The sequence below is a fragment of the Trematomus bernacchii genome, unplaced genomic scaffold (genome assembly GCF_902827165.1).
Source record: "Trematomus bernacchii unplaced genomic scaffold, fTreBer1.1, whole genome shotgun sequence".
Classification (NCBI taxonomy): Eukaryota; Metazoa; Chordata; class Actinopteri; order Perciformes; family Nototheniidae; genus Trematomus; species Trematomus bernacchii.
The window spans coordinates 465,405-480,062 of record NW_022987562.1 but is presented as its reverse complement, the minus strand read 5'-3'; the positions used below and the strand labels follow the sequence as shown (position 1 = coordinate 480,062).

The following is a 14,658-nucleotide window of genomic DNA, read 5'->3' as shown; positions in this document are numbered from 1 at the left end:
TTTTTATTTATTTAAATTTAAATGTACTATTTTATAATTATTTTTTGTTTGTTTTATTCTTACCTCTTGAACACTGGTTATTCATTCACTAATTTCACTAATATTTTCCTGCAGGTGCATTGTAAGTCCCCCCTCCCCTGCAGTCTCATTTTATTTTGAAACTCCTGTCTTTACCGGATGTTAGACATCACTGTGTGTGCATTTACGGTCACATCAGCGTGCGCTCAGAGGGAGAAAAGCCTCGCGCTTCTCCGCAGACGCTCGAGCAGCGAAAACCTGCGCGTGTTTCACCGCAAAGAAGACCCTCCGCTGCACAACAACCGGATTACCGCACTGCAAACCCGCAAACACCCCTCAGATAAGTAGGAAAAACTCTCCTTTAAAAACAGATTCTACATCTGGCTCTGCTTATTAAGACTTTGCGTTAATTATCCGGATAGTTGTTGATCATAAAGAGTTTATTTTTTCGTGTAAAGTGCGTTATTTTTGGATGAAAAAAACGCACACTTTTGGAAACTATACTATGAATTTAAAGCGCTGTAGGATGTAGTTTTTCCTTCTTTTTTCTGGAGGATCTGGACCTGCAGAATGAACTCAGAGAGCCTCTGCTTACTTTCTGTGCCATAAAGACACACCGAGCCATGGGTTGAAAAGCGACCATGATAGACTGCGGGGATGTTCACCGTGGGAGGGAGCAGGATTTTCTGTGTTATGTAATGATTGACAGTGCCTGATAATTAGAGGAAAATCTGAAAAAAACACCACCCCCACCCCCCCATTACCCCTACCCCCCCTTCCCTTGTATGTCAAGGAGTGCGTTTGGCATGTCAGGTGTTTATAATGAATAAAAGCTCTTAAAGTTTATTAACAGGATACAAGTCAGAGGATAAATTGGTATTCGGCTTTATATTGACATTTTCTTTTGCTTAGAGAGCCAGTAAAGCATTTTTGATTAACCTCATTTAGACAATACTTACCTTTTTCACCTCCTCCCCTCTCCAATCTTTTTTTGTATTATTATATTTTGAGTTAATAATCATCATGAAGCTCCTAACTGTTGATCTTCTCCATGCCGTTTTGGCAAAAATGACTTCAGGAAAACGGCTTCTTTTTGATTCTCTGCGTTGCATAATTCCTAATGGCTTCTAAAATGCTGTGATGTTAATTAATCTTGCCCTCACATTTGGGGATATGTAGTCAATCTGAAATTCTCAACCTCTGTGTGACTTCCTGTTTCTGAACACCTGTAGCCATTTAGTCAATCTTCACTAGAGCCTTCGTGGGTCCCTCCCTCCCCCCCACTCATTAGGGCTGGTGGGGGGGGGTAGGATTTCGGGGCCTCTCAGGGGGGTTTTCCAACCTGTGGAGGTCATAGGCAGGGCTCCAGAACCATGGAGACCAGCCCGGAGAGCCCCAACCGGGCCGTGGAGTATCTCCTGGAGCTCAACAACATCATCGAGAGCCAGGCCAAGCTCCTGGAGACGCAGCGGCGCCGCATCGAGGAGCTGGAGGGCCAGCTGGACCGGGTCAGCCAGGAGAACCAGGGCATGAGGAAGACCCCCGAGCAGAACCAGAACCACAACCACAGCCAGCCCCCACCCCTCCCCGGACATCATGGCGTCGGGAACGTCAACGCGGCGACGGCTCAGGTCTCTGCTGCTTCTTCTTCTTCTTCCTGTGCGACCCCCGGGCCCGGCAGGGAGCGGCGGAGCCACACCCGGCTGACCCGAGGCATCTCCTGCGGGTCCTCCAGTGGACTGGAGCGCACCGACAGCACCGACACCAACAACAGCTCCACCATGCGCAGAAAGTAAGTCCTCACACACATATACGCCTCCTTGATCCTCCACCAATCACTGATAGGCTTCATGTTATTTTAGAGGAATATTGGGGGTATAAAGTGGTGCAGGAATAAGTCCTTAACCTGGAGTTAGCATTTAGCACTTCCTGTTGTTTGGTTCGTTGAATCCTTTTGGATGTTAGCCTGTAATAATGTCTGTGAGCTAACGAAATCGAAATATTTTGTTCTACGACATCAGTATTTTCTACGTCAGTAAATACCCTACTGGTGAATTTCTAAAATGAGACATCTAAACGTCATCATGCCCAACATTAGCCGCCTTTAGCTTAGCGGTAGGGTGACCAGGTGCACAGCATTTTTATAATTTGTCCCGTGTCTCACAAATTGAGACTAAGTCCCGCATTTGAGTGACAGTCGCTGACGGCCGGCACCGCCCTTTATTATTATATATTTTAAACGGCATCATGTAAGTTGCGCTGACAGGCGACAGAGGTCCACAGTGTACAGGGAAATGTGCAGTTTGTCGTAGTAACATTTCCTTTTTTGGATTCCTAGCTTGCTTGGAAACTTAGCTATGCTCCACGAACAAAGGTAACATTATCTTACCTAATGCTTCTATTGGCTAGCGCTGCAACACATTGTACGTGATAGGCTAAGGGGCGGGACATCTCTAAGCGGTTGACCAATCACAACAGAGCCGGCCAGCTAACCAATCAGAGCAGACTGGGCTCTGGTTTCAGACAGAGGGTGAAAAGAGGTGCTGCAGCACAGGCAGTATGAGAACAATAAAGAGCTTTCTGAACATTAAAGCATGGAGACACATCTCACTAGAGCAGTGCTTCTCAAAGTGTGGTCCGCGGACCACTGGTGGTCCGTGACCGCCCCCTAGTGGTCCGTGAGTATATTGGTAAAATTTCACATTTGAAAAAAAAAATTAAAGTTAAGTTTTACGCACTCTCGCGGGAATATCTCCACAATGGAGCGAGCTTAAGTTTCACTTTCGATTGCATGATATAGCCCAGCGCAACACCTTCGTCACACATGTTGCCACCTGTTTGTACCATTTTCAGGCGATTTGTAATCTGTTCTAGAAAAACGATGTGTTTTGGGATATTTGTGGAGTAAGGTGGTCCGCGAGTGTTTTTTTATTGGTTAAGTGGTCCTTGGTATGAAAAAGTTTGAGAAACACTGCACTAGAGAGACTACATACTAATATGAACCTGAACATAAGCATAATAGGGCCCCTTTAATTGACAAACGTCATATTTTATTCTCTTGCCATTGACTACCATGCATATTTTTTCCAAATAAAGCCAGACTTTGCCTCTCTTTGCACATGTTATAGTGGGTTTGCTTTCCACCAATAAACACAGAGAAGAAGAACAAGCGCAGCACATTGACTAGAGAGCAAAACATGACCTTCTTGATGCAATTAGCTAAACACTTTGTTGATGCACTTAGAAATAATGAGTGAACATTTGGCAAAGTGTTCTTTGCTTCGGTTGTGATGTCAGTAACATTTGGATAGGTCACAGCTATGAATTATGAAAGGCTCCATCTTCGCTCGCTACATCTTTTACCCTCAGGAGTGCACGAACTACAGGTCATGAACTCCTTTCCAAAACACTTTGTGGGGTTATTTTTGGGGTTTTGGCAGAAGGAAATCCATATGGTGCCTCCCTAATGATTACCCCACATATATATACATGGAGCTGCATCCTCTCTAGTCATTATCTTCACAGTGATGGGGATGTATAAACACCAACATGAGGGAATATGCAGAGAGCCGAAGTATTATGGGTAGACTTATAAGTGCCCGAGGTGTCATTTCCTCACGCTGTGATGATGTTTCCCTGTGGAGGGTTTGATTTGTGTTGTGATCAGTCTATTATGTGATGTGCGTGGGAGTTGCATAGTTTGCAGAGATCTGGCCGGAGGGGTTTGTGTCTTTCTCCTGATAATCTGAACTCTCTGGACTTTCTGAAAACACCCTCCCACTGTTTTGCTAAAAGTGTGTTTTTATTCTCTTCCTCCTCTCTCTGCACGGTTTAGTAGATTTTTCTCCTCCTCCCCCCCTCCTAACTAAACTCAAGGCTGACCTGAAGTTAGAGTGCTGCAAACACAGCTTTGGCAAACAGCAAGTGCATCTGTCCTCGCTTTCACTTTCACCACGCACGCACACAGCAGATAGCTTTTGTAAGGGAAGCGTTGTGAGTAGGCAGCGACTCATGTGGAAAAGCACACAGTGAAATATATTGTTGCAGTCAGTCCCTGTGATGACATTCCTCGACATGCAATTATCACCAGATTCAGTTTTCTCATCATCCCAATCCTCTTTGACCAAATCCCTTATCGATTATCCTCTCCTCCCATCATCCCCGGGGCTCACTTAGTCATCACACAGAAGCACATATTAGTTATTTATGTGGGTGTTAAAGCGGTGATGAATTGTAAATGCAGATCTGGCTGATGCTGCCTTGTTAATTGCCTGTAGCCGAGTGCGGATCCAGACTCAGACGAGCGTATTATATGAAGTGTCACATTTAATAAGGAGTCACCCGCACGGCACAGCAGATTGTCCCCGTCTGGCTGTGACTCACCCTCGCCCAAAACTGGCCTATTATCTGAGGTCAGCCACAAAATCTGCTCCTCTGATAACGGATCAGATTGGAGCGTCGTGAGGAGGCTCTAAATATGGCCGGGATCGGAGGGAGAGACAGAAGGGAGAGGAGGGAGAGGAGACGCATGTCAGGGGGGAGGAGAGTTACAGAGTGACCGGACTCAGTCTGCAAGAGGAAAGGTGGAACACACACACTGATTCGCCATCTGTCAACAGTGTGTGTGTGTGTGTGTGTGTGTGTGTGTGTGTGTGTGTGTGTGTGTGTGTGTGTGTGTGTGTGTGTGTGTGTGTGTGTGTGTGTGTGTGTGTGTGTGTGTGTGTGTGTGTGGTGTGTGTGTGTGTGTGTGTGTGTGTGTGTGTGTGTGTGGTGTGTGTGTGTGTGTGTGTGTGTGTGTGTGGTGTGTGTGTGTGTGTGTGTGTGTGTGTGTGTGTGTGTGTGTGTGTGTGTGTGTGTGTGTGTGTGTGTGTGTGATGTGTGTGTGTGTGTGTGTGTGTGTGTGTGTGTGTGTGTGTGTGTGTGTGTGTGTGTGTGTGTGTGTGAGAGTCTGGTCTAGAGAAGGCATGGCTCTGAAGGCTGACTTTTGAGCTTTTGTCCTAATCTCTGCTGGCTGTCCCTCGACTCCTGAGGAACTCGATAAACTGTCCCACATTTAAATCAACATAAATAAATACAAAATATTTTAATGGCCATGTTCCATTTTTAAAAGGGGATCAAACTGTGAGTTTTAAAGCTGGTAAACAACTAGCTATATACTATCCAATCATATCTTGCATACTAATTCAACATTTACTTTCTTTCCAAACGTTGCAAGACTTCCTCCCATTTCTTACAGAAGCTATCAAGCCTCTCCTGTATAGCAGAGGTTCATTTACTGTCCCCATTTGTTGTTATTTCCTGTAGCCATGCGTGCAGCAGATGCATCCAAACAGAGTGGCTCCTCTCTCTTCACTCTCCCCAGCGGCACGCCATTAACAGCTGTCCCAAATTCCTCTCCTCCTGTTAATGGTGGTGTGAACAATGTGAGGCCTTCAGGTGCCGAAAGCATTTCTGAGTTTCTCTCCTCCGAGAAGCAGCGGGGCGGAGGGCATCGCTGCAGATGTTTTTCTCTTGTTGTTATTTTGGGAGAGGTCATGCTAGTGTGTGTGTGTGTGTGTGTGTGTGTGTGTGTGTGTGTGTGTGTGTGTGTGTGTGTGTGTGTGTGTGTGTGTGTGTGTGTGTGTGTGTGTGTGTGTGTGTGTGTGTGTGTGTGTGTGTGTGTGTGTTGTGTGTGATGTGTGTGTGTGTGTGTGTGTGTGTGTGTGTGTGTGTGTGTGTGTGTGTGTGTGTGTGTGTGTGTGTGGTGTGTGTGTGTGGTGTGTGTGTGTGTGTGTGTGTGTGTGTGTGTGTGTGTGTGTGTGTGTGTGTGCTGTGTGTGTGTGTGTGTGTGTGTGTGTGTGTGTGGTGTGTGTGTGTGTGTGTGTGTGTGTGTGTGTGTGTGTGTGTGTGTGTGTGTCTGTCTGTCTTTATATAATGCATGGGCTTGTGCAAAAAAGTGTGAAAGAGGGTAGGAGTGCATGAGTGTAATTACCCCTGGCCCAAGGGTGATAATTACTGCTGTGCGCGTATTAATATAGAATGAGTGTGTGTTTGTGGTGCATTGTGGGATGTGCGTTATGAGATGTGACCCTGCAGGACAGGCCGTCATGATGTTATGATGTGACAGAACTCGCTGTGTGAAGCAGAGATTTACCCTTCATTATGAGCAGCTGTCCTCACAGGATGAGAGAGGGGGGGTGGGGGTAGATAGAGGTCTCTGTGACGGCCCCTCTGGTGAGGATACTCACAGTTTATTATATAAAGCTGAAAGGAAAAGAGGACTCAAGCTTTCTCACTGTTAGTCAGCAGCTCCTGAAGCAGGGCTGGGCGGTAAATCAACATTAGTATCTGTGTAATCCTCATATTACATTACATGTTACATTACATTACATTACATGTCACTTGTTAGACGCTTTATCCAAAGCGACTTACATACTCAATACTGTGGGGTGAAGTGACATGCTGACTGCAGTGGGGTTTGAACCTGTGATCCCCTGATCCCCCTGATCCGAACACCAACGCACAACCCACTTCACCACACGCCTCCGTATCACATAGGATTAATACTGTATATAGTTATTTTCTAGCACTCATCTGGTTGTCATCATTAATATCTTTATTACTACTAATACACCAATCTTGTAATATACACATTTTAACGTATTTTTATTGTGGTTTTGTCCATATTTATACTTTAACTTGTTTTCTTTATATACACATTTTTATTATTTTTATTCATCTTTTAATTGCACAGTTTTACTTTAACTTTTTAAATATTTGTATGTGTATATTCATATTTTTTATTGTATTTATACTTTTTATTTCATGTTTTTATTGCATTTGTGTACTCCTTATGTTTATATACATATATTTATTCTATTTTTGTATTATTTATTTATTGCACATTTAACATCTTGTGTGATGTGTGAAGACATGAGATAAACAGGGCACCTGTGACCGGTTGCTTGCCAAATAGTGAGCCCACATGTATCTGTACTGCTAAGCCTTATATTGGCTACTTTTATTTAACCTTTATTTAACCATGATAAAAAGCATTGAGATACAATCTAATTTACAATGCTGACCTGGCCAAGAAGGCAGCAACGTTACACATAATTACACATAACACAGACATATAAAATACAGAGAACACAACTAAGAAAACAAAAGAGGAAAAAGCAGTCACTACATTGTGCACATTAGGACAGTAAGAAAGGTACTACTTATTACTGCAAGAGCAGCTGGTGGTGAGGACCTCAGACAACTTCAATTTAAAACAGGCTATTGGGACAAGTGCCGTCAGTTTGAGGCTTGATTGAAGGTCATTCCAAGACCAAGGACCATCATAAAAAAGACTTCCAGCCTCAGTCCGCACAGCAGGTACCTGGAATCGTATCCAGGCACTGGTTCTGAGGTTGTAAGAGTCACAAACTGGAACAAATCTGGCACATATGTACAGTGGAAGCTTTCCTAAAATGGCTTTATACATTAATAACAACCAATGCTGCATCCTACGCATACTAAGTGAGGACCATCCAGTTAGGCTATACCAGGGGTCTCCAACCTTTCTTCACCTGAGAGCTACTTTGAAAAAATGAAAGTGGCCAAGAGCTACTTGCATCACATCGCTTACATTTATTCACATAGCCCTCATCAGTGGAATTAAGCTAATTTTGTACACGAGTGAAATTGCAATACCTAAAGCTTATCAAAAATCTTAACTTCACGCAAGGTCCAAGAAAACGAAAATGTCTCACATATTATTATGGCCCACATAATAAGTACATCACTGAACATTCACATAAATGTCCTTAATCACCACCTTACAAGCATCTTATGGCACATGTGAAAAATAAGTGGCATTCACTCTTTTTCACAGTTAGTGAGATGAATGGCGCTGCATGGAGTCCACCATACAGGTGTTTGCTGCAGTGTACCCACTTAGGTTCACTCTAATAGAGTCATTTAAATGTCCATCAGTCAGTCTTGTTCTGTATTTAGATTTCATGACATTCATGTCAGAAAAAGCTGCTTCACAAAGGTATGTAGAACAGAACCAAATAAAGCAGACATTCTCAGTGCTGCTTGGTGAATGTTCTTATAGTTTGCTGGGTCTACAAGGCTCCAGAAATGTTGTGAGTTTTGCTGAGACTTAAGCTGAACATTATTTTGGAGATTTATAACCTCCATCTCCATCTCCACAGGATTGACACTGAACAGTTCAGCCATCTTTTTCTTCTTCTTCTTCGTCTTGACATTAAATTATAAACCATAATAAATACACAGCAGACAACAGGAGTATTTACAACAGCATTATAAAAACAAAAATGCATGTGGGTGCACACTTACATTCTCTGTCTTACTGTTACATAAATCCCATGAATGTATGAGATTAAGTTAGCTTCATCATATCTCAATCAGTGATTAAGTGAATAATAAAATTTCTATCGGGTCACTATCAGCCTGTCACTCATTATTTTCAGGGAGGGGGCGGGGTTTGGAGGAACGGAGAGGAGACGGTGATCGTGGAAGCTTTCCTCCTGCCTTCACAAACTTTACACAAGTATTTATGAACTGAAAATAGCAAGAGGACATTCATACTCTGCAATCCAAGACTTGATTAAATCCACCAAAAACCTAACCTGATGATAACGAGTGTTTTTAAAAAAACACAAATCCCTCCCTGTGTGTCTCTGAGCCGCAGCGACAGGGCCTGATTCAGAGCGGGTCCTTCTGCTGTTGGTTCTGGACTGGTGTTGGTGGAGAAAGCAGACTGCTCCGTGTGTGGTGTCGCTGTGCTGCTGTCACGTCTGTTCCTTGATCACTGCGTCTCCGACCAATTGGATATTTGTGTGACAGAAAAAATTCTAAAATAAAAAAACCTTATTGTCCAGCCGCGGCCGAAAAATCAAGAAGCTACCTTACTACGCTATAATCGATAATCGAGCGGCGAGCTACTGAAAAGCTGCCCGCGAGCCCTGGGCTATACAGTTTGCAATGATGAGTCCTATCGGGTGCATTGGATATATAACGCAGTGCAGCATGGTAGAGTGGGTCAAGTTTGGCCAAAACAGTGGGACAGGCAAATCTATCAATGGTATAACCGTAGTCCAGCTGGGACAGGAATAAGCCAGAGACCAACCTTTTACGGGAAGACATTTAAAAACAACATTTAAGTCTGTAAAGGAAGCCAAGAGTGAATTTCAATTTCTTTGTTAGAACTTCAATGTGATGTTTAAAGTTTAGATTTCTGTCCAACCAAAAGCCCAGATATTTGTATGTATCAACAAACTCAACAGAGACACCATCAAGGGTGTCAATGGAGAGGCAAGAGGACGCTGACTTGGGAGCAAAGAGCATTGCTTTGGTTTTCTTACTGTTCAATAGCAGTTTAGAATCAAGAAGCGCATGCTGTAGCGTGATACAATCAGTTTTTAAATTGGAAATGGCCATGTCCGAAGTGAGCAGAGACATCACTGGGAGGCAATCCGTCAGCTTTGCCGACCTGTTGTTCACTGAGTTGATTCTCGCTAAGTAGCCAATATAAGGCTTAGTCATCTTGCCAAATACTGAGCCCACATTTATCTGTACTGCTAAGCCAAATTAGAAATGGTAGTAACTCATTAATAAATGGGAATGTGTTTTACACTTTACAATAAGGCTCCCTTTTGGCAACTATAAATGTTAGTAACTCGTAAATAAATGGTCATAAAGAGATGCCAAGAAACATCAAGATGGAAGGGGGGGGAATCAACTCAGTGAACAACAGATACCAAGGATGCTGGCTGATGAAGAAGACGAAGTAAGCTAGGTAGCCAATATAAGGCTTCGTCATCTTGCCAAATAGTGAGCCTGTGTTTATAAATGGTTCTTAATGATTAATAAAGTGTTTACAACCTAATTAATAACCTAATTATAAACCCTTTATGAATCCTTTATAAGGGTAGTCTTAGGCTGGAGCCACACGAGAACGGAAACGGTCGTATCCGCTACAGTTCGCTATCATATAGACGGTTCGGCCACACGAGGCCGACAGGGAAACGCAGATAACGATAACGATAACGATAACGGGTCCCAAGGTGGGTAGATCTGCGGACGAAACGCTCTGGGGGGCCAAATGGCTCCGTGTCTACGCCCTATACGATCATTTTCTGATAACGATGACGCAATAGCCCCGCCTCTCCCCACCTCTCCTGCTCACCCCCGTGTCACCCGGGTCATTGCTGATGTGTTTCGCCAACAACAACAACAACAACAACAGTTTTCCGAGTGTTTCGAGCCAGGTCCCGGTATCTCGCAGGACAGTGCACCCAGCAGGTGCCTCCAGCCGAAATCTAAAATTCTCCGGTCAAAATGTCTCTTATTGTTTAGGTGTCCTTTGACACTCAGGCAGTCATATCATTAGCTAGAACTAGCTAGATCTGATCGATATGGACATAAACGCGAGTGAAGTCTAATCGGACAGGAGAGAGAGATCAGAGATCAGCTGCTGCTGACGGAGAAAAAGAGCCCTGCCTCTCCCCACCTCTGCTGCTAAATCCACCGCGGAGAATAAACAGAAGGGCAACCATGGAAACCATGCTCGGAAGTCTTCTTCGCTGCTTTTGGTGTACTTTGTGGCGGAAGTACAGCGCCACTTACAGGCCCGGCATATGTACTACAGCGTCTCCAGCGGGTCGAGCGGTCTCGTGTGGAAGGACACGTTTCTGGTGCCTATTGCGTGTGGACGGAAGACTTTTTTGATAACGATTTCGGTTTGTTTGCGTTACCGTTCCCGTGTGGCTCCAGCCTTATTGTAAAGAGGTACCAATATTTGTATTCTAGTTTATATTATTTAATCTTTAATGGCACATTTTTTAAACATTCATTTTTATTTTATTTTTATCTTTTCTATGTTTGTATACATAATTTTTATTTTATCTTTATATATATAAATATCATTAATTTATTTTACTATTTTCTACTTTATTTCATCTTCTTTTTATTTCTTTATTTCATATTTATATTTATATTTTATACCAAAATAGCGATGAGACTACAAATCATCCTTGATTTTGGATATTGAAATGTGGCACAAGTGTCTTTTTCATGCCCAAAAGGCTGCACTAAGTGATCTCATTTACTTTTGCATCATTTTTCTTTACCCACTTAGTCATTATATCCACATTACTGATGAATATTAATAACAAATCTCATTGTGTGAATATTTAATGAAGCTTTAAAACCACAATATTGAGATATTTGATCAAAAATCTTGTAATATTTGATATGTTGCCAAGCTTGAACGAGGTTGTGTCTCCATTTCGTCTCCCATCATACCTCCATATATCTCCCTCTTCCTGCAAGGCATTGTGGGTATATCCGCTCTCTGAATTTGACATCCCTGCTGTTTGGGGAAATGGACTTTTGTTTCTGAAGGAGCTGCTAATTGTGTTGGAGATGTACTACTCATAACCCCAAACCCTCCCAGCCACTTCTTCTTCTTCTACTCTGTCTTTATAACTCTCACTCACATACCCACACACACACACACACACACACACACACACACACACACACACACACACACACACACACACACACACACACACACACACACACACACCACACACACACACACCACACACACACACACACACTCACACACTCTCTCCCCCTCGCTGTTTCTGTTTCCCACTGCTGCAGATATGACTCAGAGAAGCTGCAGAAAATTACTTTTGTGCTGTTCTCTTTTGCTCTCTCTGATTCCTGCATCTTCTGAATCTCGGCTCCTGATTTTATCTCAATATTCTTTGTCTTCACGCTAACAAAGAGCTCATTGTATGTGTTCCTTTTGACCAGCGTTGCACGTCCTTTAGCCGCTCAGGTATAGATGCAACTTCTCAAAATGATCCAGCCTCGGGCGAATGTGTGGGCACTGACCTGTGAGATGTGATGGGAGGAAATCAATGTAAACTCAGCATCACTTTCCAGAAGAATCACAGAGAAGCTGCCATTTTCTCAAGAACCCAATCCCCTTCTCTCCTCTACAGTATATGTCGTGTATTTACGGATGAAACAATAGTTTAATTTGAGCCAGAATTAGAGTATCGCTAACACTGAGTGATTGCTGTGATGCGGTGAAGCTTGACGTATATTTAAATGATGGATGTGTGTGTGTGTGGGTGTGTGGGAGGCACGTGTGTGTGGGTGGTGTTTTTTTGCCTCGCCTCGGTGCAGTGTTTCGAACAGTGCGTGCAAATGAAAAAATATGTTTCCATTTATGTGGAATCATATGGTACAGATTCTCAAGTGTCAGTGGTTCAATGAAGAGTAGATGATCAAATAACTTGTATTAACATGCATATACAGGTGGATTTGATATGTCATGGTGGTGTCACATTTTGCAATTGCACGTGTAAATTATATATTCGCATATTTTAAATACATACTCTCAAACAGAGATCAAAGCACACCGCATATCCTATCATATCCACCCACTGTACCTCATGCATATTGATAAACCTGTTGCATTCGTCAATTCATCTCTATTCAAGCCAACTTATATCATATATATCATCATGTTTAAATCAATACAAATTATATATGACATGGGAAACATCTGTTTTTTTATTGCCAAGGCAAGATTGAAATAAAAAATTAAAATATATATATATATATATACAAGATAATATGTGAACAAAAAATCTAAATATATACAAGTACAAATAATATTTAAAATATAAATATATGACATTTTTATTAAGGTTTATTTTGAAAATACAAACATCCATCCATCTTCTACCGCTTATCCGAGTCTTGTCGCGGAGGTAGCAGTCCCAGTAGAGAGCCCCAAACGTTCTTTCCCTGAAAGACCATTGTTTTGGCCGACCAATATCGTATTGAACAATAATTGTGTCATATATTTAGCTTAAGAAGCCCTGTTATCCTCTCAGGGTTTTCTCTTTCCTGTTGTGTGTTATTTAGGTTTTTGTGCATGTAAATGGTCTGCAAAGGCTAAAATCACAAATTCCTGACATCACTTTGTGACACAGTTGATCCTATTGGCTAGCGCTTCAACACATTGTACGTGATAGGCTAAGGGGCGGGACATCTCTAAGCAGTTGACCAATCACAACAGAGCCGACCAGCTAACCAATCAGAGCAGACTCGGCTGTGGCGTTTGGATACTACTTAGGACCCCAAAGCAGAGACTGACACAAGATAAGTTTCAAGGTGTTTTAATAAAGAAAGCTAGGCCAAGGCAGGTACTGAAGACAGGGACTGAACACAGGGACTGAAGACAGGTACTGAAGACAGGTACTGAAGACAGGTACTGAAGACAATGACTGAAGACAGGGACTGAAGACAGGGACTGAAGACAGGTACTGAAGACAGGGACTGAAGACAGGGACTGAAGACAGGTACTGAAGACAGGTACTGAAGACAGGGACTGAAGACAGGTACTGAAGACAGGGACTGAAGACAGGTACTGAAGACAAGTACTGAAGACAGGTACTGAAGACAGGGACTGAAGACAGGTACTGAAGACAGGTACTGAAGACAGGGACTGAAGACAGGTACTGAAGACAGGTACTGAAGACAGGGACTGAAGACAGGTACTGAAGACAGGGACTGAAGACAGGGACTGAAGACAGGTACTGAAGACAGGGACTGAAGACAGGGACTGAAGACAGGGACTGAAGACAGGTACTGAAGACAGGGACTGAAGACAGGTACTGAAGACAGGGACTGAAGACAGGGAGCTGGCTGGTTGCAGAAAGGTCCAAAACAAAGCAGAGGGAAATTGTCCCAGGCAAAAACTCTAAAAAGTTGCTCAAAACTGCAAGAGGCGCTTTCACACCGCAGTACTTTTCCCACAAAGGTTCATCAGAACTTAGTTCATGAGAACTCTTTAGTTCTTTAGGAGCGATAATCGAGGAACCACCAGACCATCCTCCGGTGAAATCCTCAGACACTCGCCCCGCCCCCTTACTGTGTATCGCTCACTGATTGGACGATGCAGCGCATGCACTGATCTGGCTGCTGTCAGACGATCAGCTGTGCGGCGTCGTCACAAACGGACGTCGCTTCACGTGACGCTCCGGAGGAAACAACGTCCCAATGCTCTTAAAACTCATTTCCCTGCTTCTCGTGGTTTCCTATGTTTCCCTGGTGGGAGGGACTAGTCGCAGGGAAACGACACAAGTGAGGGACGCAAGGGCTGCGTTTCACTTCTCTTATTTTTCATTTCCTCGCTCCTCGGTCTCGGTATCACCGGAAGTTGATTTGTCTGCGCCATCTTGAGTAGCGTCCCAATGGCCTTATTTTTGCCGGAGGACCGAGGAGCGAGGAGCGAGGAGCGATAATGGAGGAGCTATAACCGAGGAACCACCAGACCATCCTTCGATGAAATCCTCAGAGACTCTCCCCGCCCCCTTACTGTGTATCGCTCACTGATTGGACGATGCAGCGCATGCACTGATCTGTTGCTTCTTGACATGAGAGCAGTTTCCCAGCGGAGTGAAGAAAACACATGAAACTCACGGGACTCACTCCTCAGTTTATACTGTGTTTTGTTTCAATGAATGCATCATTCAGTTACAAATATGTGATATATCTGAACAACAAAGTGGACAAAAATCATTTTATTCATTTATTGGAAACATTTTCGTGATCGCT

General features: G+C 43.4%; 1 protein-coding gene across 1 annotated transcript in view; it reads left to right on the top strand.

Moving 5' to 3' along the window:
• Positions 1-885: 885 nt before the first annotated feature.
• Positions 886-14,658, top strand: part of iqsec2b (IQ motif and Sec7 domain ArfGEF 2b) — a 71,853-nt gene continuing 58,080 nt past the window's right edge. The window contains 1 exon segment of the mRNA XM_034124157.1: positions 886-1,810. Coding sequence (XP_033980048.1) covers positions 1,392-1,810 — 419 coding nt within the window. The 5' untranslated portion in view covers positions 886-1,391.